The 27,415-nt window shown below is 45.6% G+C and overlaps 1 protein-coding gene across 1 annotated transcript in view; it reads left to right on the top strand.

Moving 5' to 3' along the window:
- Positions 1 to 27,415, top strand: part of SLC17A7 (solute carrier family 17 member 7) — a 136,257-nt gene that overhangs the window by 103,947 nt on the left and 4,895 nt on the right. The window contains exons 4-8 of the mRNA XM_040433031.1: positions 5,598 to 5,712; positions 7,528 to 7,615; positions 16,326 to 16,412; positions 17,529 to 17,671; positions 24,336 to 24,485. Of these exons, the coding sequence (XP_040288965.1) occupies positions 5,598 to 5,712; positions 7,528 to 7,615; positions 16,326 to 16,412; positions 17,529 to 17,671; positions 24,336 to 24,485 (583 nt within the window). The remainder of the gene's footprint in view (positions 1 to 5,597; positions 5,713 to 7,527; positions 7,616 to 16,325; positions 16,413 to 17,528; positions 17,672 to 24,335; positions 24,486 to 27,415) is intronic.

Below are 27,415 nucleotides of genomic sequence, written 5' to 3'. Positions count from 1 at the left end.
CAAATGCGATTGCGGGGTGCGGATGTAGGTGAAGGCTGGAAGGGGTCTGATGTAGGTCCCAGACCCTCCTTGAGTAGTTTCCAGCAGGCTCTGCTTCTCTGGCGCAGCCTGCTGGTCAATGTTAGAATAGCATTGCTATTGAAATGCAATGCACTATAGGGATAATGCATTGCTTTTTAAAATCAATCAGAAAGCTGTCTGTTATAGTCTTCTTCTGGGACTATTAAGTGGTAAAAAAAAAGTAAAAAAAACATTTATTCATTCAATAAAAAAATACGCTTTTCAATGAAAAAAAAATTGAAAAAAATAAAAAATCTCCCCCATATGTTTGGTATTGCAACATCCGTAACGACCCGGACTACATAAATATCATGTAAATTATTCCCTAAAAAAAGAAGACAGAATTGCTAATTTATTCTTAGCTGCCACCGAGAAAACATAATAACAAGTGATCAAAAAGCACCATTTACACATTTTTTCTTTTAAAAAAAGGGGATTGCAAAAAAGTTGTAAAACTAAAAAAAACTATAGGTATTTGGTATCACTGTAATTGTACTGACCTAGAAAATAAATATATTATGTTATTTATACCGAAAAATGAACGCCGTAAAATTTATAATGTAAAAACGCTGTAGCAGTATTGCTGTTTTTACCAAATCCCTCCCAAAAAGAGTTAATAAAAGTTAATCAGAAAGGTATGTGTACCCCAAAATGGTGCCATTAAAAACTACAACTTCTCCTGCAAAAAACAAGCTCTCATAAAGCTATATAGACAGAAAAATAAAAAAAGTTATAGCTCTTGGAACGAGATGAGGAAAAAAGGAAGAAAAACGCTTAGTCAGTAAGGCCCAAAACAGGCTAGTTACTAAGGGGTTAAATATAGCGTTAGGCTAGTTTCACACTAGGGCTTTTAGATCCGGCAGGGAACAGCCTACAGACCTCTGCATTCTGACATTGCTGGAAGCTACCACATCACTATCCGGCCCCCTTGACTATAATGGGGACCAGTGGAGATTCAGCCACAACCTGGCAAATATGAATCTACCAAACAAAAACTCCTGCGTGTGTGTCAGGTAGCGTCCGGCAGTGCCGGATCCAGACACCTCTGGGAGGTTGCTCATTGCCGGAACAGCCTGCTGGAGATGTCTAACGCTAGTGTCAAATTAGCCTTAGGCCTCTTTAACACGTGCCTTTTTTTTTTTTTTGTTTACGGGCCGTTTTTTGTGTTCCGTATATGGAACCATTCATTTCAATGGTTCCGCCCAAAAAACTGAATGTACTCTTTATGCATTCCGTTTCCATATTCTCGTTCCGTTGAAAGATAGAACATGTCCTATTATTGCCCGCAAATCACGTTCCGTGGCTCCATTCAAGTCAATGGGTCCGAAAAAAAACAAAAAACAGAACACATACGGAAATGTATCCATATGTTTCCCGTATCTGTTCCGTTTTTGCGGAACCATCTATTGATAATTTTATGCCCAGCCCAATTTTTTCTATGTAATTACTGTATACTGTATATGCCATACGGAAAAACGGAACGGAAAAACGGAACAGAAACGGAAACACAACGGAGACAAAAAACGGAACAACAGATCCGTTTAAAACGGATCACAAAACACTGAAAAAGACATCCGGTCGTGTGAAAGAGGCCTTAGCTAGGCAAAGTAGTTGGTAGTTTGTAGTTGGAAGAAATCTCAAAATGGTGAGAATAATGTTTTCAGCTGAGAGAATGAACTGTATACCCACTTTACATGACTCATCTCAGCAGTTTTGGATTGGGATTTATATGTGGTTTATCTTATAAAATTGTCATATCTAAGTGATACAAATCTACAAGCATTGTGGGGTTACATCTAGGTTTTATTTGATCTTTTATTTTTATTTTTTGGGGCATATAGTGTACTAACATGCTGTATAAAACATATTAGGCCTCCTGCACACGAACTTATTTTTTTGCGGTCCGCAAAAATAGGTCCCGTTTTTCCGTGATCCGTGACCGTTTTTTCGTCCGTGGGTCTTCCTTGATTTTTGGAGGATCCACGGACATGAAAAAAAAGTCGTTTTGGTGTCCGCCTGGCCGTGCGGAGCCAAACGGATCCGTCCTGAATTACAATGCAAGTCAATGGGGACGGATCCGTTTGACGTTGACACAATATGGTGCCATTTCAAACGGATCCGTCCCCATTGACTTTCAATGTAAAGTCTGGAGTCCCTTTTATACCATCGGATCGGAGTTTTCTCCAATCCGATGGTATATTTTAACTTGAAGCGTCCCCATCACCATGGGAACGCCTCTATGTTAGAATATACTGTCGGATACGAGTTAGATCGTGAAACCTCATTTCCGACAGTATATTCTAACACAGAGGCGTTCCCATGGTGATGGGGACGCTTCTAGTTAGAATATACTACAAACTGTGTACATGACTGCCCCCTGCTGCCTAGCAGCATCCGATCTCTTACAGGGGGCCGTGATCAGCACAATTAACCCCTCAGGTGCCGCACAGTGTGCGCCCCCCCCCCTTCCTCCCTCTATTGTAATAATTCGTTGGTGGCACAGTGTGCGCCCCCCCTCTTCCTCCCTCTATTGTAATAAATCGTTGGTGGCACAGTGTGCGCCCCCCATTGGCCCCCCCTCCCTCTATAGCATTAACAACATTGGTGGCCAGTGTGCGGCCTCCCATCTACCCCCCCCCCCCTCCCCGATCATTGGTGGCAGCGGGTTACTAGCAATAGTACAATAGTAAAAGATTCATACTTACCTGGGAGCTGCGATGTCTGTGTCCGGCCGGGAGCTCCTCCTACTGGTAAGTGACAGTTCATTTAGCAATGCGCCGCACAGACCTGTCACTTAACAGTAGGTGGAGCTCCCGGCCGGACACGAACATCGCAGCAGCCGGTAAGTATGAATCTTCTACTATTGTACTATTGCTAAGTAACCATGGCAACCAGGACTGTAGTAGCGTCCTGGTTGCCATGGTTACCGATCGGAGCCCCAGCGATTAAACTGGGACTCCGATCGGAACTCTGCTGCCACCAATGATGGGGGGGGGGGAGATGGGAGGCCGCACACTGGCCACCAATGTTGTTAATGCTATAGAGGGAGGGGGGGCCGATGATGGGCGCACACTGTGCCACCAACGAATTATTACAATAGAGGGAGGGAGGGGGGGGGGCGCACACTGTGCCACCAACGAATTATTACAATAGAGGGAGGGGGGGGCGCACTGGCCACCAACCTATTATTACAATAGAGGGGGGGGGGGCCGCACTGGCCACCAATGATATTCAAACTGGGGAGGGGGGGGGAGGGTCTGCCCCCTGCTGCCTGGCAGCCCTGATCTCTTACGGGGGGCCGTGATCAGCACAATTAACCCCTTCAGGTGCCGCACCTGAAGGGGTTAATTGTGCTGATCACGGCCCCCTGTAAGAGATCGGGTGCTGCCAGGCAGCAGGGGGCAGTCTTGTACACAGTTTGTAGTGTATTCTAACTAGAAGCGTCCCCATCACCATGGGAACGCTTCTGTGTTAGAATATACTGTCGGTTCTGAGTTTTCACGTAGTGAAAACTCAGCTTTGAAAAAGCTTTTATGCAGACGGATCTTCGGATCCGTCTGTATAAAAACTAACCTACGGCCACGGATCACGGACACGGATGCCAATCTTGTGTGCATCCGTGTTCTTTCACGGACCCATTGACTTAAATGGGTCCGTGAACCGTTGGCCGTGAAAAAAATAGGACCGGTCATTTTTTTTTCACGGCCAGGAAACACTGAGCACGGATGCGGCTGCAAAACGGTGCATTTTCCGATTTTTCCACGGACCCATTGAAAGTCAATGGGTCCGCGAAAAAAAACGGAAAACGGCACAACGGCCACGGATGCACACAACGGTCGTGTGCATGAGGCCTTAGACCAGTATCTTCAAGGGGTTGTCTGTCCATTAATATTGATGATGACCTATCATCAGGATTGGTAATCGATATATGATTGGTGGTTCTACGACACCTAGCACCCTCGCCGATCAGCTGTGAGATGAGGAGGATTTCCTGGTCTTCACACTACGCATCGTCTACTGTGGAGCGGTGGCGTAGTGCAATTACAAATTCACTTGAATGGAGCTGGTACTTGTGTTACACTACACCTCTGAGACGAAGGGCAGTGTAAGGCCTCATGCACACGACCGTTGTTTTATTCCGTGTCCGTTGTTCCGTTTTTCGTTATTTTCTGCAGACCCATTGACTTTCAATGGGTCAGTTGTAAACTCGGCTAATGCACCGTTTGTCATCCGCGTCCGTGATCCGTGGTTCCAGTCCGTCAAAAAAATATAACCTGTCCTATTTTTTTCACGGAAAACGGTTCGCGGACCCATTCAAGTTAATGGGACCGTGAAAAAACGCGGAGGCACACAAGATTGTCATCCGCGTCTGTTTTTTTCCTATCATTGAAACTAGACTTAGACTTTTTTTTACTTTCCTTTATGTCTGGTGGTCCTCCAAAAATCAAGGAAGACACACGGAAACAAAAACGGAAACGGATCATGGAACAACGGAACCCCATTTTGCGGAATGGAACACAACAACGGTCGTGTGCATGAGGCCTAATAAAGAGGAAGCAGCGCTCGCATGGAGCACTGTTTTCTCTTCAAACAGCTGAACGGTGGGGGTGAAGGGTGTCGTATCCCCGCCAATCAGATATGGATGACCAATCCTGACGATATGTCATCAATATTAACGGCTGGGACAACCCCTTTAAGTTTTGCAAAATTGTCAAAAATATTAGGAAATTCAAATTGTCTTTTTTTCTCAATATGTCATTCAATGTAATAAATTAAATAAACTGTATACCAAAAATAATCCTCATACATTTATTTAATAAAACCAAATATGTATTCTTTTCTGCATCATTGCTATAATACCTAAGAACAAAGCTCCTCACGTTTAGCAGTGTTTTCTGCCATAAGCTGTGTGTATGGGATCGCTTTGAGTAGATTTAGCACTTTTCATGTGACAGAGATGGCGATTTCCACCCCAGTAGGATTGTAGCAGCCCAACCTCTTGCCAATTAAGCCCCATTCACACAATCTTAGTTTTAGTCCACATTTTTTGTGGATCAGCTGTGGACCCATTAATTTCAATGGGGCCGCAAAAAAATGCGGACAGCTCATCGCATATTCTCTGCATCTATCCGGCAAAAAAGATAGAACATGTCTTATTCTTGTCCATTTTGCAGACAACAATAGGCATTTTAATTAAACATAGGACGGGATGTGCGGAACGGCAAAAAAAATGCAGGACGCACATGGCCAGTATCGTGTTTTGTGCATCTGTGATTTGAGGAACCAAACAAGTTGTTAATGCTCAAAATCATCATCAAAGTACGGCAATACCACTGCATTGACCAGAATAGGTATATTAGATTATAGTAAATTGGCACTTGATAAAACCTTAGTAATATTTTCATGCATACAGTACATAGAAATACGATCTATAGGTGACCTGATATTGAGATACTCCATGTGTTAGGGTGTCGAGAGAATAAATTCAGCGTATATCAGTGGATTTTGTGTTAAATGATTTTCTCGCTTCTTCTCAGGGTGTTTGGATTCGCTATAGTTGCTACGTCTTCGTTAAACATGTTAATCCCGTCAGCTGCCAAAGTACATTATGGGTGTGTTATCTTCGTCAGGATCCTGCAGGGATTAGTAGAGGTAAATATGGCATCAAAGGCTTTGTTTTCTGGCTTATAAAGCAGGCCATAAAATTCCTGCATTTTCACAAACATTTTTTCAGCCTTTTTTTTTTTGTTTCTTTTAGGCCTATTGCACACGAACGTGTGCTTCCCGTTGCCGTATTGCGGACTGCATTTGCGGATCCGCAATACACGGTCACCGTTCCGTGTGCATTACGGATGCGGACCCTTTCACTTCAATGGGTCCGCAAATCCGGAGATGCAGAATGGTGCGGAATGCAAGCACGGAACGGAACCCTGCGGGAGCACTACGGAGTGCTTCCGTGGGGTTTTGTCCCGTACTTCCGTTCCGCAAAAAGAACATGTCCTATCTTTTTGCGGAACAGCCGGATCGCGGACCCATTAAAGTGAATAGGTCCGCGATCCGCTGCGGCTGCCCCACGGACGGTGTTCATGCATTGCGGCCCGCATTTTGTGGGCCGCAGCACGACCAGGGGGCGCACATGTTCGTGTGCAGGAGGACTTAGGCAAACCTAGCACATTTGCATTTTTTTGGGGGGGAGAGATTTCATGGACCCCCAGAAATTTCAGACAGGTTTCATGGTTCTCTGAAAACACTATGGGGGTTTATTTATCAAACTGGTGTAAAGTAGAGCTGGCTTAGTTGCCCATAGCAACCAATCAGATTCCACCTTTCATTTTCCAAATGAGCTGTCCAAAATGAAAGGTGGAATCTGATTGGTTGCTCTGGGCAACTAAGCCAGCTCTACCTTACACCAGTTTGATAAATTACCCCCTATATATATGACACCACATCAGAAGTTCTCTATTATCCTAAAATACTCACAACTCCACTAAATGCCTGAAAATAATATCATTACCTTACCTCTTTTTACCAATGATAATGTATATGGCATATGGCCGCTGCAGCCAATCACTGTTCTCAGTGGTCTTGCAACATATACCACTGAGGACAGTGATTGGCTGCAGCAGTCATGTGCATTATACCTGCATGTTATACAGCCTTGTATACAAACAGCAGGAGGAGGAGGATTGGAGCTGTGGTTTCAAGAATGGCGGGGATGAAAAAGGGAAATATCAGATTTTCATGAATTTAGTGAATCTAGTTGGGAGGACTTTCAGAATAACTGGGACAACCTCTTTAAATTCAACCAAGAACATATTTCAGATGAAAAATATAGGCCCATTTACAGTTTATGCAATTTTTTGTCAGTAACTGCACAAAAATGTCACTTTGGATGCTTTTCCTAGGTGGGGGACTGGCCTAAATTTTTTTGATAGATTTATTAAACTAAACTAAAGTTAGTAAATGGCACAAATGTGGGGACACATCCATTTTACAAGTAGATTTCATTTTCTCGCAATCCAAATGCACAAAATTTATTGCACCCGTACGCATTTTAAGAAAATTTAGACCAACTCACTCCAGCAATCCTATTTAGACTGCCATACCATAAAGGTAGCCCCAGTAGTTGGTATTGTACCGGCTCGCCCCAATGTCCTTCCCAGGTGTAAAGGGGTGAGTCTTTTACTGGGGGTCATGCTCGAAGACAATTTGGAAATACCTAAGGACCCAGTATTAGAGGGGGATACTGACGCCTATGTTAGAGGGTATGCTGTTTTCACCCCCAATTTGTCCCAGCATGGATGCAGTCTTATTTCACTCAAATCTAGGAGTATTGTATACATACATAACAGTATATTGCATCTAGTTACTAGACCCTTCCAGTGTTGATATAGTGCTATCAATATATCAGCATTTAATTTACATTTCAGAAGTTTTGATAACCTGCATTATTTATTTTTGATTAAGGGAGTAACATACCCAGCATGTCACGGGATCTGGAGCAAATGGGCACCACCCCTGGAACGCAGTAGACTGGCTACAACGGCTTTCTGTGGTAATGTATTTTCCGTACAATTTACATCCTGCCCTTTAATTACTTCATACATATGTAATGTTTATTGGACCCGGGATGTCAGAAACAGACAAGAAATAAAGGATACCTGTCATAGATCTCTTATGTGAAAAGCCTAAGGCCCCATTCACACATCCGCAATTCCATTCCGCATTTTGCGAAACGGAATTGCGGACCCATTCATTTCTATGGGGCCGCACGATGTGTGGCCCGGATCTGGAATTGCGGACCCACACTTCCGGGTCTGCAATTCCAATCCCGAAAAAAATAGAACATGTCCTATTCTTGTCCACAAAATGCGGAACGCACATTGCCGGTTTCCGTGTTGTGAATGGACCCTAATGCATTGTATTGCTACTAAAACAAAATGGTCAAATATAGTAGTACATTTTACACGGGCATTGCAGGGGCACCCTCCGTGTGGATGGCGCAGATGGATGCAGACCCATTCAACTTGAATGAGTCCATGATCCGTCCGCAAGCTCTATTTTTTGGAGGTGCAGAGGCACAGGCCGAAATGCCATTGAAGCACTCCATAGTGCAATAAGGGCTCATGCACACGACCGTATGCATTTTGCGGTCCGCAAAAAAAAGATCCGCAAAAAATACGGATGACATCCGTGTGCATTCCGTATTTTGCGGAACGGAACAGCTGGCCTCTGATAGAACAGTACCATCCTTGTCCGTAATGCGGACAATAATAGGACATGTTCAATTTTTTGCGGAACGGAAATACGGACATATGGAAACGGAATGCAACGGACCCATTGAAGTGAATTGCTCCGCAAAAAAAAACCCGAACGACACGGAGAGAAAATACGTTTGTGTGCATGAGGCCTAAGAATAATACAGCATATAAGAAACAGCCAGCATCAGGAGATCCAGGTTGGTCTGTGAGGATGAGCGCTGTGAATGAAGATGCTGTCACCAAGATTTATATAAAAAGCAGGGCTTTTTTTCTGGCGGAACGCACCGGAACGGCGTTCCGCCACCTTTTGACATCGCAAGCTGCGATGTATCAGCGGGGAGGGACTGGGAGGAAGAGCTGGGGGCCGGTGCGTTCACTGTGCTCCGGCCCCGCAGCTCCAGTAGAGACTTATAAAATGTTTAATTAAATGAATAATGATTCCTGCTGCCCCTCAGTAGTATAACATTCAATGTATTTGTACTCACAGCCGGCTACTGACATCGTAATCCAGGCCGGCCGGGTAGACGAGCGGCAGCATCACTGACTGACGTCACCTGCCTGGGCCGCCTGCTCCATTCATAAAGTAGGCGGCGCACTCACGTGACGTCAGTCAGTGACGCTGCCGCTCGTCTGCCCGGCCGGCCTGGATTATGATGTCAGTAGCCGGCTGTGAGTACAAATACATTGAATGTTATACTACTGAGGGGCAGCAGGAATCATTATTCATTTCATTACACATTGTATAACTGTACTGGAGCGGCAATGGGGGGTCTGTGGATGACACTGTTATGGGGTGGGGGGGGTATGTGGATGGCATTGTTATGGGGTGGGGGGGTCTGTGAATGGCACTGTTATGGGGTGGGGGGGGTCTGTGGATGGCACTGTTATGGGGTGGGCGGGGTCTGTGGATGGCACTGTTATGGGGTGGGGGGGGGGTCTGTGGATGGCACTGTTATGGGGTGGGGGGGGGGTCTATGGATGGCACTGTTATGGGGTGGGGGGGTCTGTGGATGGCACTGTTATGGGGTGGGGGTGTCTGTGGATGGCACTGTTATGGGGTGGGGGGGTTTGTGGATGGCACTGTTATGGGGTGGGGGGGTCTCTGGATGGCACTGTTATGGGGTGGGGGGGGACTGTGGATGGCACTGTTATGGGGTGGGGGTGTCTGTGGATGGCACTGTTATGGGGTGGGGGGTTTGTGGATGGCACTGTTATGGGGTGGGGGGTCTCTGGATGGCACTGTTATGGGGTGGGGGGGTCTCTGGATGGCACTGTTATGGGGTGGGGGGGTCTGTGGATGGCACTGTTATGGGGTGGGGGTGTCTGTGGATGGCACTGTTATGGGGTGGGGGGGTCTCTGGATGGCACTGTTATGGGGTGGGGGGGTGTGTGGATGGCACTGTTATGGGGTGTGTGGATGGCACTGTTATGGGGTGGGGGGGGGGTCTGTGGATGGCACTGTTATGGGGTGGGGGGGGTCTGTGGATGGCACTGTTAAAGGATGGGGGGGGGGGGTCTGTGGATGGCACTGTTATAGGATGGGGGATCTGTGGATGCCATCCCCAGATCCTCCACCCCATAACAGTGCCATCCTCAGATCCCCCCATTAACAGTGCCATCCCCAGATCCAGTGCCATCCCCATCTGGGGGGTTTCTTTGCTGGGCTGGACTTTTATAGCCCCCCCCCCCCCCCCCCAAATTTTACTTGCGGTGCTAGGGTTGGGTAGAGGGGGCGGTCCTAGGGGTGGGTAGGGGGCGGTCTTAGGGGCGGGTAGGGGGGCGGTCCTAGGGTTGGGTAGGGGCGTGGCCAGGGGAGGGGGGGTGAGTTCCACCACCTTTTCTCTGAGAAAAAAAGCCCTGATAAAAAGTATAGCTATAAAATGGCCAAAACAAATTCTAACATCTGCACATGAATGGACAACTGAAAGATATTTACTCGCTGTATTTTTCTTGGATTTATGGTGTAGATGGTTTAGTGCTCTACAGATTCTATTTATTTGACACCTTTTCCATAAATTGAGTCCAGATGTTTCTGTGAATGGCATTTGAACATACTGGATGCCTGGAAATAGGCTGTATAAAATGGTTTAGTTAAAGGAAGTACATTCCTCCTGCCTTCTAAAAATATATGCATTAATAATGCACGGTTATTGATTGCAAAGAGCTCGGTATGGCTTTCTCTGGGACAATTAGTCTGCCCCTTCAATGAAAATGAGGACACATATTTACATGTTACACACAGAAGCCACAGGGGTGCAGCTAGCCTTTCTGCTGCCTGAGGTGAAAACTGAAACGGCGCCCCCCCATGCCAATTTCTTAACCTAACCCCTTTTCCACAATGAAAGGACTCATTGGCCATGGCCCTTCCACTGTCCCGCTCTTGCCCCTTCCTGGAGCTGCCTGAGGCGATTGCCTCACCTGGACTCATTGGTGGTGCACCCTTGGAAAGACACACAATACAAACACTACATACGTACACACACTACAAACTGTCACGTTCCGGAGGCCCAGGCAGACCTCCAGAATGTCATGCATACAGGACACAGGCAGATACAGACCAGAGACCAAAAGAATACTTTATTACACATGTAATAGTGATACCACTACCACAGAACCAAGTGCACCAAGGCAGGAGGCCAAACCCAGAGGGCAGATAACCAGCGAGCCTGATTCTTCACAGAGCCCCCGGTGGTGGGGACTAACTTGGTTGAGGGCTCACTGGTTGTACCTCCAGGAAGGTCCCGGTACAATTGGCCGCTATCTGCAGAGAACCACAGACAACAGGACTGGATTCCAAACTCACTACATGGAACAGACAATATAAATGGGAACCAGCACACAAGCAGATGCCTGGACCTCATGTGGAACGGAAGCATGGCCTCTCATGAAGGCAGGACATACACAGGACAGGAACAGAAGCAGTAAAGCACTGCAGGCAAGACATGGAACACACTGGATCAGAAGCAGATGGGCTCTGCCAGGCTAGACATGGAACAGACAGGATTAGAAGCAGTTAGGCTCTGCCAGGCTATACATGGAACCGACAGGATACAGACACAGAAGATCAGACAAGGCATGGATAAGGATATAACATCAACAACACCAATGCTTTACCAGACTACACCACACAGAAGGGCAGATGGCAAAACCCCCAGGGTCAGCAGCAAGGGGCTACACTCAGCAAGGCATAAGACAGACTGACACAAGACCCACAGCTCAAAGATAACTGCATAAGGGCTCGTCCACACGAACGTAAGGGCTCTGTGCACGTGCTGCGGACCACATGCGGCAGTTCCGCAATACACGGGTCACCAGCTGTGTGCATTCCGAATCACGGATGTGGACCCATTTACTTGAATGGGTCTGCAAATCAGGAGATGCGGTGGGGAAAGGAAGCACGGAACGGAACCCCACCGCAGCACTACGGAGTGTGTTCCGTGCTTCCATTCCGCAAAAATATAGAACTTGTTCTATCTTTTTGCGGAACGGACGGATCACGGACCCCATTCAAGTGAATGGGTCTGCGATCCGCATGCGGCTGCCCCACGGTTGGTGCCCTTGCATTGCGGACCCAGGCACGGAGCCCTTACGTTCATGTGAACGAGCCCTAACAAGGGCACCTGATAAACCACACCCGGGCACAGAACAGGGAATGTTAACCCCACTAAAACCAGTAGTAACAAGAAGCACAGAACAAACAATACAAGTGTCAGTTCACACCAGTCACAGAATGCTGCAGCCAGCTCGCCCTAAACGACAACCAGCATACACAGGATAACTGAAGCCAGTACCAGGTACAAGCAGCCAGCCTACACAACAACAAGGAGTGACGGAACCATGCAGATACAAACATAGGCGTGCGCAGCCTATTGCATTAGGGTGTGCACCCTAAAGCACAAACACAGCGCACGCACCTGTGTATGTATGTGTATGTATGTATGTATGTATGTATGTATGTATGTATGTATGTATGTATATATATATATATATATATATATATACACACACAAATACACTCTGTATACATACAGACCTGCACTATCAATATAATGAAGGGAGAAGAAATCATTTTTAAACTTACCGTATTTTTCGCCCTATAAGACGCTCTATTCGCCCTATAAGGTTTTAGAGAGGGACAATAAGAAAAAAAAAATTCATTACACCTCAGGTCAGACCACCAATCAGACCCCCAATGTCAATAAGACCCCAATAAGACCTCAGATCAGACCCCAATGTGAATGACCCCCAATCAGACCTCAGAGCCTCATATCAATCCCCCGTGCCCCATATAAAATAAAATAAAAAAACACTTTCCTGCTCCGAACGCTGCCGCTCCTCACCGCTCGCGCTCGGTAATCCTCTTGTACAGTATGCTGTGTGGGCACGCACAGTGTGAGGTCACAGCGCGGCCTCACACTGTGCGCAGCCTTCACAGTGGAGCGCATGAGGACCAGGAAGAGGTGAGTATAGCGCTTCCTGGCCCTCTGGTAATAATAACTTGATTAGTATTCGCCCCATAAGACGCAGGGGCATTTTCCCCCCACTTTTGGGGTAAAAAATGCATCTTATGGGGCGAAAAAGTGCAGCACGGGGGTGACAGAACCAGTGTTCCCTCTAAGCCTTGGCAGCTGCTGAGCGGGATCGGCTCAGAGCTGGGCACAGCGCCATCAAAGGTGGGCGATAGGAAAACCTAAGATAATTGTCACATCAAAGAGCATAAAAACCACTGCACCATCCCATACAATATACAGTATAACCCCTGCACCATCCCATACAATATACAGTATAACCCCTGCTCCATCCCGTACAATATACAGTATAACCCCTGCACCATCCCGTACAATATACAGTATAACCCCTGCACCATCCCGTACAATATACAGTATAACCCTTGCACCATCCCGTACAATATACAGTATAACCCCTGCACCATCCCGTACAATATACCGTATAACCCCTGCACCATCCCGTACAATATACCGTATAACCCCTGCACCATCCCGTACAATATACCGTATAGTCCTCTCTGTTATCACTGGACATTGCTCTACATATATAAACCATACGGGGGGAAAAATCTCATTGATCCAGAGAACTTGCATAGAAAAACTAATAACCAAGAGGCTAAACAAAACCCTGTTTCTGACCCTTATGTTAAAACATAACTTTCATTTGATTGCTCTAATACCTAAAGGAAAAAATATATTTTTTTAAAAAGCTGCTGTTTCTCTAGATGACCTTATGTTGATAGTAGTGGTAATAGAGTCTCAAGGGTCTATAAAAGCAGCTACACTATTTTTGCAAACCTTTGAGACTCTATTAACATAAGGTCATCTAAAGAAACAGAAGGTTTTTTAAAAAAAAAATTCCTTTAGGTGTTAAAACATAACTTTCATTAGATTGCTCTAACACCTAAATGGGAAAAAAAAAAGAATTTAACCTGCTTTTTCTCTAGATGACCTTATGTTAATAGAGTCTCAAAGGTCTGTAAAAATAGTGTAGCTGCTTTTATAGACCCCTGAGACTCTATTACCACTACTATAATGTCATCTAGAGAAACAGCAGCTTTTTAAAATTATTTTTTTCCATTAGGTGTTAAAGCAATCAAATGAAAGTTATGTTTTAACATAAGGGTCAGAAGCAGGTGTTTTTTAGCCTCTGTCTTGGCTATTAGTTTTTCCATTCATAAAGCTCCACATGGAGCTCCCACCCAGCAGTAGTTAGAAGCCTGCAGGACACTTAACATGGGCACTTCACCTGGGCACATGGTGATGGCTCCATTCCTATGCTGTCCCTGGCACTTCATCAGCAGCAGGGGCGGCGGGCTTCCTGTATTCATAATAACTGAAAAGGAAGCTACTGCTGCTGCTGTGTTCAGCTCCCGAGAGAAGGGGGTGTGAGAGGATCAGCCAATGGCAGGGCAGCCAGCTGATACTGGCCAATCAGCAGCCTCCTCCCTTATAACAGAGCTCTGTAATGTACAGAGCTCTGTTATTGGAGATTTCAGGCATCAGCTGTATTGCTCTGCTGCCTGCAGTGCCGCACATTGTAAACCTCAAGTCGGCTTGATTAGGGTGTGCCCAGGCACACCCGGCACACCCCGTGCGCACGCCTATGGATACAAACACAAATACATCCATACTCAGACCATGTTCACACACAAGGTCGCAGCCAGCACACGTCGCAGAACCAGCATGCATGGGAACACCCACAGCCAGTACACAAAGCGCAAGCAGCCAGCCTGCATGGCACCACTGGCAGGAGCCACAGAGATATAGATGTGGGGAGACACAAACACAGGCAACAGTTCACAAACAACACTGCAGCCAGCATGCAGTCTCAAGCAACAAGCATACACAGGACTCAGCCTGCAGCCAGTGAGAGGGCATGCAGCCAGCCTACACGGCACAACTGTCACAGTGAACCACGCCGTGACACAAACACTAGATACATAAATACACTACAACCACTACATACATTCACACATTACAAATAGGGTTAAGCGAATCGAACTCCCCAAATTTGATTTGAATCTCAGGGAATCTCAATTCATCGCAATGCTAAATTTCCTCGTGGTAGCGAAACGCTTAGTGACAAATTACTTTGTCACGAAGCGCATGACTTTGTAAGTAGTGGATGCAATGACAGGGAACGGTGATTGCACTGCACCCCATCATTGTACCCCTCAGATGCCACGTTCTTAGCTGATTGCGGCATCTGACAGCAAAAAAATTTTTATAAAGTCATACTTACCCTCATCCATTTGATCACGAAGAGCCGGCCGCTGCCATATTGATTAAAGATCTCCCAAAAAATCCTGTGCATGGTGACGTATGGCGTTATCACGCCGGCCATGATCTTTAATCAAAATGGCAGCACCCGGCTATTCACGATTAAGTGGATGAGGGTAAGTATGATTTTATAAAAAAATAATTATACTGTATTATTGCTGTCAGATGCCGTGATCAGCTATGAACGCGGCATCTGAGGGGTACAATGACTGGGAGCGGCGCAATCGCAGCTCCCTGTCTTTGCACCCACTCCTTACAAATAAATGCACGGTGTACATTTAGGGTACATCCACACTGTCAGGTTTCTTGATGCAGTTTTGGAAGTCAAAACTAGTAGTGAGTTAAAAAAGAGAAGAAATTGTATCCTGTATACCAGGCATGCTCAACCTGCGGCCCTCCAGCTGTTGCGAAACTACAACAGCAGCGGCCTACAGCAGCGCATTGTGGGAGTTGTAGTTTTACAACACCTGGAGGGCCGCAGGTTGAGCATGCCTGCTGTATACGATCTCCCCTTTTATGATCCACTCCTGGTTTTGGCTTCCAAAACTGCATCAGGAAGCCTCACTGTTTGGCCGTACCCATTTTAGGAAAAAATACCATGTGGTATGCCTCTCTCTCTCGCTAAGCGTAAAACATAACTTTTTTAAATTTTTGACCTGCCCAGACAGGGTAAAAGGTGCCAAACAATGCTGCCCAATTATCAGTAACCTGGTAGTACATCCACAGTAGTTCTAATCGCATACACAATAGGGTAGATTTATGAAAATTGTCTATGAGAAAAACTTTGCTGCCCATAGAAACCAATCACAGCACATCTCTCAGTTTTCAAGAGCAAAATATAAAATGAAAGCTGTGCTGTGATTGGTTTGCTGTGGTCAACAAAGGCAGTTTTTCTTTTAGACAGTTTCATAAATCTCATACAATACTGTTCACTAAGGGCCTGTTCCCACAGAACACAAAATCCACAGCGTTTTCTGAGGCAGAAACCACAGCGGCTCCTGCCACGGTTGTTTACTTCGAATGCCACAGACCAGCTGAAATACAATGGGAGATGGGAGGCAGACACAACGCGGTCGCCACTTGAGTTGTGTCTGTGATGGGAATTCCGCTATGTGAACAGGCTCTTAATCTTATTGATGCTGTATAAATATGGGTGTAGCAAAATAATACATTGGCGAAATGTATCCAGGTTGGTAATGTCCGTTTTTTGTAGGTTCCTATGCTGGAGCCGTAGTGGCCATGCCATTGGCTGGAGTACTAGTCCAGTATACGGGATGGACCTCGGTCTTCTATGTCTACGGTAAGTTAACATGTAAAGGAGTTTTCTAGTGTAGTATATACATTTTAAAATATTCAAGAATTCTGAGTTAAAGGGTTTGTACAATAAATTACTTTTCACTCAAAAGTTTATTACTTCAACTCCCATTCCTCCTTGGAGTGTTTTTTTATTTTTTATTTACCTCATTTGCAGTTTTCTCCTACTTCCTGGTTTGTCATGTGTCTGCCATCCAATCATGCCTTAGGGCAGTGAGATCATGTGACACTAACCACGCCCCTTGTTCTTACCAATGACGCTTGTGAGTCCTGTATTACACGGCTCCACTACAGGACATAACCAACAGCAACTGAATATCAAACCAGTCTACCACTGGGCACAATGGTAGGCAAATTACTTTAGAAAAAGGCAGTTTTGATAAACGGTGGTATTTAGGGCAAGTGATATCTGTTGGGTGGGATACATTTATATTAGTGGCACAACCCCTTGAACAGACGGGAGTTTCTCATTCAGGACCTCCATTAATTAGTCCGAAAGAAGAGCAACCACAGAGGGCATTTCTCTCTCTCTCACTCTCTGGAGGATCTAGCCTGGCTCGCATTACATAGACAGCATATTGATTTAAAGGGGTTGTCTGGGATTTAAATATTAATGACCTCTCTTTAGGATAGGTCGTCAATTTCAGATCTATTGGGGTCCGACTCCTGCAAACCCCACCAAACAGCTGTTTGAAAGGCAGCAAACTCTTCATTGTATACCAAGCACAGTGCTACCCATTGTATAGTGGCTGTGCTTGGTACTGCAACTGAATCCCATTCACCCCCTCTGATCAGATATTGATGATCTATCCTGAAGATAGCATGAATATTGGAGTCCCAGACAAGTCCTTTAATGAGCATGATGTAATAATGTATTTCTCCTTTGGTGGCGCAACAGGAAAACTGGTCACCTTCACAAGTAACAGCTAATTGCTAGGAGTCCCAGTAGCAGGACACATCATAATGAACGTATTATCAGATAATCCTTCTAATAAAAAGTGGTTGTCTCATCTAGGGCAACAACAAAAAAAATTAACAAAAATGTATTTAAATATGCAAATTAGACAAATTGTATCAAAAATAATATGCATCTGGCCTACAGGGAGCTTTGGGATTTTCTGGTACATGTTCTGGATTCTTGTGTCCTATGAAAGCCCCGCAAAGCACCCCACCATTTCAGAGGAAGAAAGAAAGTACATTGAAGAAAGCATTGGAGAATCCACATCTTTCATGAACCCACTAACGGTGAGTTGCTAAAAGTAGAGGATGTGAAGATATAACATGTATAGCAATATGTAATGAACCGGATAGACAAGAGTCGTTTCTAGAGTGTGTTCTGGTTCATGTATCAGAGGATCATAATGGTCTTTTTTCCAAACTGGACAAGCTCATTCCTGTTTTAAGAGAGACCACCATTTATTTTATTAACCTTGTTGTCCACCATTTAATCCAATGCAGCTTCTCTAAATCCTTTTCACATCGTAGTTTCCGAATTGTTTTCTCTCGTTTCATCCTTTGGCGGAGGGATCGGCACTCATCATTGTTTATCCAGACACCGTGACTCATCCCTTGTACCATAGCTTATCCCCACACCTTCAGCAAGCAGCAGGTCCACTCAATTCTACTAAGGCCTCATGCACACGACAGTTTTTTGCGTCCGCAAATGGTGACTACGCCAAAAAACGGATGCGGCATCTGTTTTTTTTGGAGGATCCGTTTTTTTCCACAGATCCCTTGTAATAAATGCCTATCCTTGTCCGCAAATGTGAAAAAAGTAGGACATTCACAATTTTTTTTTGCTGAAGGGGAAACACAGACAACGGACGCGGAACACAAACAAATGAATTATCAGCATTTTTTTGCTGACCCATTGAAATGAATGGGTCCCCATCCTATCCGCAAACACAAACAGAATGGAGGCCGCATGAGGCCTAATTGGTGGTGATCCCAGTGGTCATACTACCACTGATTAGACATTGATGGCCGATCCTAGAGGGGTTCTAGTCTATAAGGCTGGGTTCACACGGGCGTCACATTTTGGCTCCGGATGCGTCCCCGGTGCATTGCGGCAAACCCGCACGAGTAGGTACTCAATTGCAGTCAGTTTTGACTACGATTGCGTTCTGTTGTTCAGTTTTTATTGCTCGGGTGCAATGTGTTTTGCACGCGTGTGATAAAAAGCTGAATGTGGTACCCAGACCCAAACTTCTTCACTGAAGTTCAGGTTTGAATTCAAGGTTGTGTAGATTGTATTATTTTCCCTTATAACATGGTTATAAGGGAAAAAAATAGCATTCTTTAATACAGAATGCTTAGTACAATGTCAATTGAGGGTTAAAAAAATAAATAAAAATTAACTCACCTCCTCCAATTGATTGTGTAGCTGCCGGTCTCCTGTTCTTTCTTCAGGACCTGTCAAAGGACCTGTGGTGACATCACTGAGCTCATCACATGGTCCAATCACATGGTCCATCACCACAGTGATGGACCATGTTATGTGACGTCACCACAGGTCCTTTAGCCGGCAGCTCATGATTAAAGAAGTAAGAAGAGATCGGCAACTACGCAATCAAGAGGAGGAGGTGAGTTAATTGTTTTATATTTTTTAACCCTCAATTGACCTTCTACTATGCATTCTGTATTAAAGAATGAAATTATTTTCCATTATAACAATGTTATAAGGGAAAATAATACAGTGAATAGACTGTCATCTTAGCAACCATGCGTGAAAATCGCACCGCCTCCGCACTTGCTTGCAGATGCTTGCGATTTTTACGCAGCCCCATTCACTTCTATGGGGCCTGCGTTGCGTGATAAACGCACAATATAGAGCATGCTGCGATTTTTACACAACGCACAAGTGATGCGTGAAAATCACCTGTGCACAGCCCCATAGAAGTGAATGGGTCCGGATTCAGTGCGGGTGCAATGCGTTTACCTCACACATTGCACCTGTGCGGAAATCTCGCCTGTGTGAACCCCGCCTAACAGAAAGAAAATAGCATGGTGCCCCATAGTCTACACTGCCTTGCAAAGAATCCTGTGTGTAGGTAAATGGTGATGCACCCACCTGATCAAATTATGAAGTGCAAACTTTTTGGAGATAGATAACAATAGCTCCAAGCCTTGCTCTTCTCACTGATTGGAGTCGTGAGCATCACATATAAGTAGTGTTGGGCGAGCATGCTCTGCTGAACACTAATTTTACGCAAGCATCGCGATGCACGGCACGTGTGCTCGAGCGAGATGCTTGAGTCTCCTCCCCGCACGTTTGTTGGCTGCTACGCACTCACTGTAATAGCCAATATTTTTCACGGTGTGCAGTCCCAGCCTTGCACCAGCATATGTCCTGTAACATCACCTGTGCCCTGACCAACACAGTTATTGGGAAGGTCCACTTAACGACTGAAACATGGACAAGTGCTTTTGGCCAGGGACACTACATTTCCCTGATGGCACGCTGGGTGAATGTTGTGGAGGCCGGGAGCGAGTCGTACCCTGGGATGGCAGAGGTGCTACCGACGCCAAGGATTGCAGGGCCTACTTCTATCAGGGTTTTCACCACCACCTATGTTAGTGGCTGCAACCCCCCCCCCCCCTTCTCCTCCTCTGCCTCATCTCCACTTCCACCTCTGAATTATCATCTTGCAGCACCAGTCAGACATCAGTCAGTAGCTGGAAGCAATATAGCATTGCAGTGGGGAAGCGGCAACAGGCCGTGCTTAAACTGATCTGCTTAGGTGACAAACGGCACACTGCCGCAGAGCTGTGGCAGGGGATAAGGGACCAGACTGAGCTGTGGCTCTCGCCACTCAACCTAGAACCAGGCATGGTTGTGTCTGATAATGGCCGTAACTTGGTGGCGGCTTTGAAGCTCGGCAAGCTTACACACATACCATGCCTAGCCCACTTGTTCAACCTAGTGGTTCAGCGGTTTCTCAAAACCTACCCCAATTTGCCTGAGCTACTGGTGAAGGTGTGCCGCGCGTGTGCCCATTTCCGCAAGTCATCATCAACTTCCGCCGGTCTGGCAACGCTGCAGCAGCGCTTGCAATTGCCAGCTCACTGACTGTTGTGCGATGTGAGCACGCGCTGGAACTCGACGTTCCACATGTTGGCCATGTTTTGTGAGCAGCAGAGGGCAGTAATGGAATACCAGCTGCAATATGGTCGTCGCCTTTCCAGTCAGCTTCCGCTCTTCACAAGCGAGGAGTGGGCATGGATGTCTAACCTCTGTGAAGTTTTAATAAACTTTGAGGAATCAACACAGATGGTGAGCGGCGATAACGCTATTATCAGCATAACCATCCCCACTTCTGTGTCTACTAAAACGCTCGCTGCTCACAATTAAGGACGACGCTTTGCATGTGGAAGAGGTGGAAATGGGAATGGGGGAAGACAGTACACAGGGTGATAGCCAGACCACCCTCAGTTCATCTTCCTAGCGCGAATTGGATGATAATGATAAGGAGGAGGAGGAGGAGGAGCAGGAGACGGTTGCCTCTGCTACAGCGGGTAGTATCCATGGAAGTTTTATTTCATCTGTTCAGCGTGGATGGATAGAAGAGGAGGAAGAGGATGAGATTGAGAGTCATCCTCCTGATGAGGACATCAAAGTCTTGTCTGTTGGGACTCTGGCACACATGGCTGACTTTATGTTAGTCTGCCTTTTCCTTGACCCTCATGTTATACGCATTTTGGCCAACACTGATTACTGGTTGTTCACCCTTCTCGACCCCCGCTACAAAGAGAACTTCTCATCTCTCATTCCTGTGGTGGAGAGGACAAGCAAAATGGTGCAATACCAGAAGGTCCTTGTGGAAAAATTGTTCCAAAACTTTCCAGCTAACAATGCTGGCGGCAGAGTACGCTGTTCCTTGGGAAACCAAGGAGGGGAGATAAGGGGAACACACAGCAGTTCCAACAGATGCAGGGCAACACTCGCCAAGGCCTGGGACAGTTTTATGACACCCCGCCAGCACCCTCAACCTGATGCGTGGCCTAGTGTCACAAGGAGGGAAAAATTTTGGAAGATAGTGAAGGAGTACGTAGCAGACTGTCAGCGTCCTCAGTGATCCATGTGTGCCTTACAACTATTGGGCACGTGGCACGAACTGGCGCTCTACGCCTTGGAGGTGCTGGCCTTCCCCGCCGCCAGCGTTTTGTAAGAGCGTGTATTTAGTGCTTCTGGGGGCATAATAACTGATAAACGCATCCGCCTGTCAAGGTTGACTCTTATAAAAAATGAACAAGGCCTGGATTGCCCCTGACTTCTCTACTCCACCAGAGGAAAGCGTCTGAACATAAAGGCACTCTTAATGTGGCTTTTATGGTGTATTGAATACATTGTATTCCCATGCACCCCTTCCACCACTAAAAAGGGTACATGCCGTTCAATCTCCCTTTTCTCGTCCTCCTCCTCCTCCATCATATCAACATGCAATTAGGCTGCCCTCTCTCCTAATGTTTTAGATTGTCAGCTCAGCAGCAGGCCCTCACCCATAATGTTTTAGAGGGTCACCAGCAGGCCCTCACCCATAATGTTTTAGAGGGTCACCAACAGGCCCTGTCCCATAATGTTTTTGAGGGTCACCAGCAGGCCCTCGCCCATAATGTTTTTGATGGTCACCAGCAGCCCCTCGCCCATAATGTTTTAGAGGGTCACCAGCAGGCCCTGTCCCATAATGTTTTTGAGGGTCACCAGCAGCCCCTCGCCCATAATGTTTTTGAGGGTCGCCAGCAGGCCCTCGCCCCTAATGTTTTAGATGGCCAGCTCAGCAGCAGGCACTTGCCCCTAATGTTTGAGGGTCAGCTCAGCAGCAGACCCTCACCCCTAATGTTTTAGATGGTCAGCTCAGCAGCAGACCCTCACCCCTAATGTTTTAGATGGTCAGATCAGCAGGCCCTTGCTCCAATAGTTTTTGAGGGTCACCAGCAGGCCATCAATCATAATTTTTCAGGGGTGTGTATGATGCCCTCCTTTATGTGTAATAAAGGGTGTATTGGAATGCCAGTTCCTTGTAATTTTTGGCAGCCCTTTCACTTAGTGCATAGGCTTTATGAGTGTAGGAGTCCCACTACCTGAACAATTGTACCACAATGTGAATGAGGCCCTCCTTTATGTGGTATACAGGTTGTATCGGAGTGCCTCTTCCTTGTAATTTTTGGCAGCACTTGCACTTTATATACAAGTAAATATACAGGAAAGAATGTTTCCTAACAATTTTTCCTCTAAAATCGATTTTATCTTTTGTGCATATTATTAGGTTTTGTGCATATTATTGTCAGTCTGTAAAAGTGGTGTACTACTCGGACAACATCGTTCCCAGCAGCGACCTGGGAGTCCAAGATGCATCCAGACATCTTCCCCATGCTGTTCCCGAACCATTTCAGTGGTGTTTCCATCAATTTCTGACCTTTTCATGTGAACCAGACACCCTCCCCTCTTCAGAGCAGGGGGTACCTGGTTTAATGCTCTGGTTCTCCCATTGACTTCCAGAGCACCCGAGCATCCCGAGGTGTTCTACTCGAGCACCCGAGCACTTTGGTGCTCGACTAACACTATATATACATTAAGTAGTGTTGAGTGAATCGAAGATCATGGAGTAGAATATTAGTGAAAATTTGATTTGCCACGAAGCTGAATTTCCTCATGCTTCGTGGTAGCGAATAGATTTTTCCTGATTAGTGGTAGAAAAAAATAAATCATACTTACCTCCTCCATTGAAGATCTCACACGAAATCCTGTGCCTGGTGACGTATAACATCACCACACTTTCCGACATGATTTTGCTCCAGATCTTCAATCAAGATGACGGCGGCTGGCTTTTCGCGATCAAACAGAGGAGGTAAGTATGATTTTTTAATTTTTTTTTAAATGTTACACTGTATTATTGCTGTCAGATTCTGCAATCAGCTATAAATGCGGCATCTGAGGGGTACAAATACTTCGCTCATCACTACATTTTGCAAAAGTTTGCAAAGAAAGTAGAAAACAGGTAATTCAGGGAGAGATAATCCACAGATGAAGGATCAATGCAGATCATAGTATCTTGCATGTTATAGTGCCAAACTGGCACCTTCGTCAGGTGACCCAAAGGGATTGTCTGGAAATGGGAAATTCAAAATGTGGCTGATGGCTTGCTAAAAAGACAAAATAAGTATTGCTCACCGTATCTGGCTCAACCCCTTAGATTGGCGCCATTCTCCCTTTCCAAGTATTACTCACTTCGAAAATCCACCACAGTTCCAGTGCTCCTGCTGGTCTGTATTTGATGTCCTGCAGTAAAGACGCTACAACAACCTGTACCAACCGCCAGTGCTAGCCGGCAGGAGTACCAAGAGCGATTGTGCAGAAGGAGCAGTGGATTTTTCAAGTGAGTAATACTTAGGTCCAATCTAAGCTGGGGTCCACTTTTTCAAAGGCCACATGCTATAAGATTTAGGCCTCATGCACACAGCCGTTGTGCGGCCTTGGCTGTATTGCGGCCCGCAAACAGCGGGTCGGCAATCCACGGCCGCCGCCCGTGTGCACCCCGCATCACGGATGCGGACCCATTCACTTGAATGGGTCCGCAATTCCGGAGATGCGGAACGGAGTCACATTGTTCCGCACCGCAAAAAAATATGACGTCATATTTTTTGCGGTGCGGACTGAACATGGACCCATTCAAGTTAAATGGGTCCGGCCCGCTGCAGGGATGTTGCCCATGCATTGGGGACCGCAATTGCGGTCCCCAATGCACGGAACGGCCGCATGACGGCCGTGTGCATGACAGCTTAGGGGCTCCCTCTATGGCACGTATGCTCATGAAAATATCCTTCCTGTTGAATTTAAAATACCTTGTGTATATGACCATATAATTCTGCCGCTCCTATAACTGTATTTGCTTAATTTGCTTTATTACAGAAATTTAAGGCACCGTGGCGAAAGTTCTTTACCTCAATGCCGGTGTATGCAATCATTGTTGCCAACTTTTGCCGCAGTTGGACATTCTATCTCCTGCTAATTAGCCAGCCAGCTTACTTTGAAGAAGTGTTTGGTTTTGAAATCAGTAAGGTATGTATATTCGGTGGTAGACAATGTGTTATTGACCTACTAAATCTAGCTGAGATCAATAGTCAACGTAAATAAATAATTTTAGCATCATGCGGTTTTGATTAAAACATTAGAGAGAACCATTAAAGCCATAAAACACTGCCTAAAAGCCAGTTTAACGGGGTTATTTCAGGACTGGATTGATACAACTTCTGTCAATGGCTCATGTAATCCGATGAAAGAAGCAATCTAAACCTCTTCTGCCTTTTCATCATCTGGTGCTGGATTTTCTTTAATATTGATGGGGGAGGGGGACAACATTTTTTTTTACTTTCTGTAAATGTTCTCTTTCCTGTGGCTTTTTTCCATAAACAGTCATCTATTAGCAAAAGTCAATTGACTCTTCAACTACATCAAATTGTGTTTTAAAGCCACAAAAATGTTAAGGGGATATTCCCGTCAGCAACTAAAAGGTATCAGTTGTGTAATGGATAGTTACTTTAAAAATATTTTTATATTCTTTGTATATCAATTCATCACACTTTTCAGGATCTCTGAAGGCAGTCATTGAATGGAAAGCTTCATTGTTTACTTCCAGAGGTTGAAAAACTATCCTGGTCATGTGCAAGGCTCATGACAAGTGAAAGCTTTGATAGTTTATTGGATACTAGTGGGCAGGTTATAGGGTCATAAACCATCCTTCAACATTGAGGTGGTTTTACAGGGGTAGAATATGGATGACCTATCCTCAGAATAGGTCATTGATATCTGATTGGTGGTTATCTGACCATGAAGGCCATGGTGCTCTGAAAAGGCCATGGTGCTCTGGTGAGCGCTGCAGCCCCTTCACAAGCTTACTAACCACAGCGCCATACACTGTATAGTGGCTGTTATTGGTATTGCAGCTCAGGCTCATTTACTTGAATGGGACTGAGCTGCACATAGGTCATGAGACCGATGAACGTGATGTCACTGGACTCTTCAAACAGCTGATTGATGGGGGTGCCAGGAGTTGGACTCCCACTGATCTGATAGTAATAACCTATTCTGAGGATAGGTCCTCAATATTCTACTCCAGGAAAACCCATGTAACTGTACTAGGTGCACAGGATGACTGCTCCACAGTCCAGTGATCCAGTCATTCCTGGCTACTGGTTTATTGGCTTTTCCGGCTACTTGGGACCCCCGACTTTCATGCAAATAGAAAATTAAGGAGGGGAGCAGAGGCTGCAGACGGAGTGCCACAGTTCTCAGTTTGTTATACGGTATGTATGGAAGATAAATTCTGCGTACCCAACTTTCTTTTTTAATCACTCTAAAGGCCAGGCAAATTGATGATATTTTGAAATATATCTAATTACCAGAAACAGGTTGCTCTAATGTTAAAATCCCTCTTGAATGGCCATCCATAGCCCATTGATGGATTGAGCTGCTGCCCATTGCTATGTTCAATGCATATTCTGCTCCACAGACACTGACTATTTCATTTATTACTTATTTATATAGCACCAACATATTCCACAACGCTTTACAGGCCCTGTCTCACTGTTCCCAGTGGAGCTCACAATCTAAATTCCCTATCAATATGTCTTTGGATTGTGGGGGGAACCAGAGTACCTAGACGAAACCCACACAAATACGGGGAGAACATGCAAACTCCATGCAGATGTTGTCCTTGGTCAGATTTAAACCCGGGACCCCAGCGCTGCAAGGCACCAGTGCTGACCACTGAGCCACCTCCATGGTACTTGCTTTTCTTCAGCCTGTTGCTTCTTTTCAGCCTACCTCTACAATAGACATATAACACATTTCTTTGCCTTTGGGTACTTTTTTCTTCTTCCAGGCACGCTTACTATCTCTAGTTATGAAGCATTCTTTGCTACTTGTAAATGCTCGAGAAGAGGCAATAAAGAGTGCACACGCTCAGAGCTCTATCTATTATCCATCTATAATAGAAATATCTGATGTACTGAGGCACAGAACATCGGATTTCAGCTGGGAAGAGTCATGCTGAAGCAAAGGTCCCCCAGATCAAGCATCTATATTCAATATCCGTGGAGCTGAATACAGATTTTATACTGTATATCAGGCATGGCCAACCTGCGGCTCTCCAGCTGTTGTAAAACTACAACTCCCACCATGCCCTGCTGTAGGCTGATAGGTGTAGGCAGTCTGGACATGCTAGAAGTCGTAGTTTTGCAACAGCTGGAGAGCCGCAGGTTGGCCATCCCTGCTGTACTGTACACTCACCTAAAGAATTATTAGGAACACCTGTTCTATTTCTCATTAATGCAATTATCTAGTCAACCAATCATATGGCAGTTGCTTCAATGCATTTAGGGGGGTGGTCCTGGTCAAGACAATCTCCTGAACTCCAAACTGAATGTCAGAATGGGAAAGAAAGGTGATTTAAGCAATTTTCAGCGTGGCATGGTTGTTGGTGCCAGATGGGCCGGTCTGAGTATTTCACAATCTGCTCAGTTACTGGGATTTTCACGCACAACCATTTCTAGGGTTTACAAAGAATGGTGTGAAAAGGGAAAAACATCCAGTATGCGGCAGTCCTGTGGGCAAAAATGCCTTGTGGATGCTAGAGGTCAGAGGAGAATGGGCCGACTGATTCAAGCTGATAGAAGAGCAACGTTGACTGAAATAACCACTCGTTACAACCGAGGTATGCAGCAAAGCATTTGTGAAGCCACAACACCCACAACCTTGAGGCGAATGGGCTACAACAGCAGAAGACCCCACCGGGTACCACTCCTCTCCACTACAAATAGGAAAAAGAGGCTACAATTTGCACGAGCTCACCAAAATTGGAATGTTGAAGACTGGAAAAATGTTGCCTGGTCTGATGAGTCTCGATTTCTGTTGAGACATTCAAATGGTAGAGTCCGAATTTGGCGTAAACAGAATGAGAACATGTATCCATCCTCTGATGGCTACTTCCA

The sequence above is a fragment of the Bufo bufo genome, chromosome 1 (assembly GCF_905171765.1).
Source record: "Bufo bufo chromosome 1, aBufBuf1.1, whole genome shotgun sequence".
Lineage (NCBI taxonomy): Eukaryota > Metazoa > Chordata > Amphibia > Anura > Bufonidae > Bufo > Bufo bufo.
Note: the sequence above shows the minus strand (reverse complement) of the source record. Positions and strands in the feature narration are given on the sequence as shown.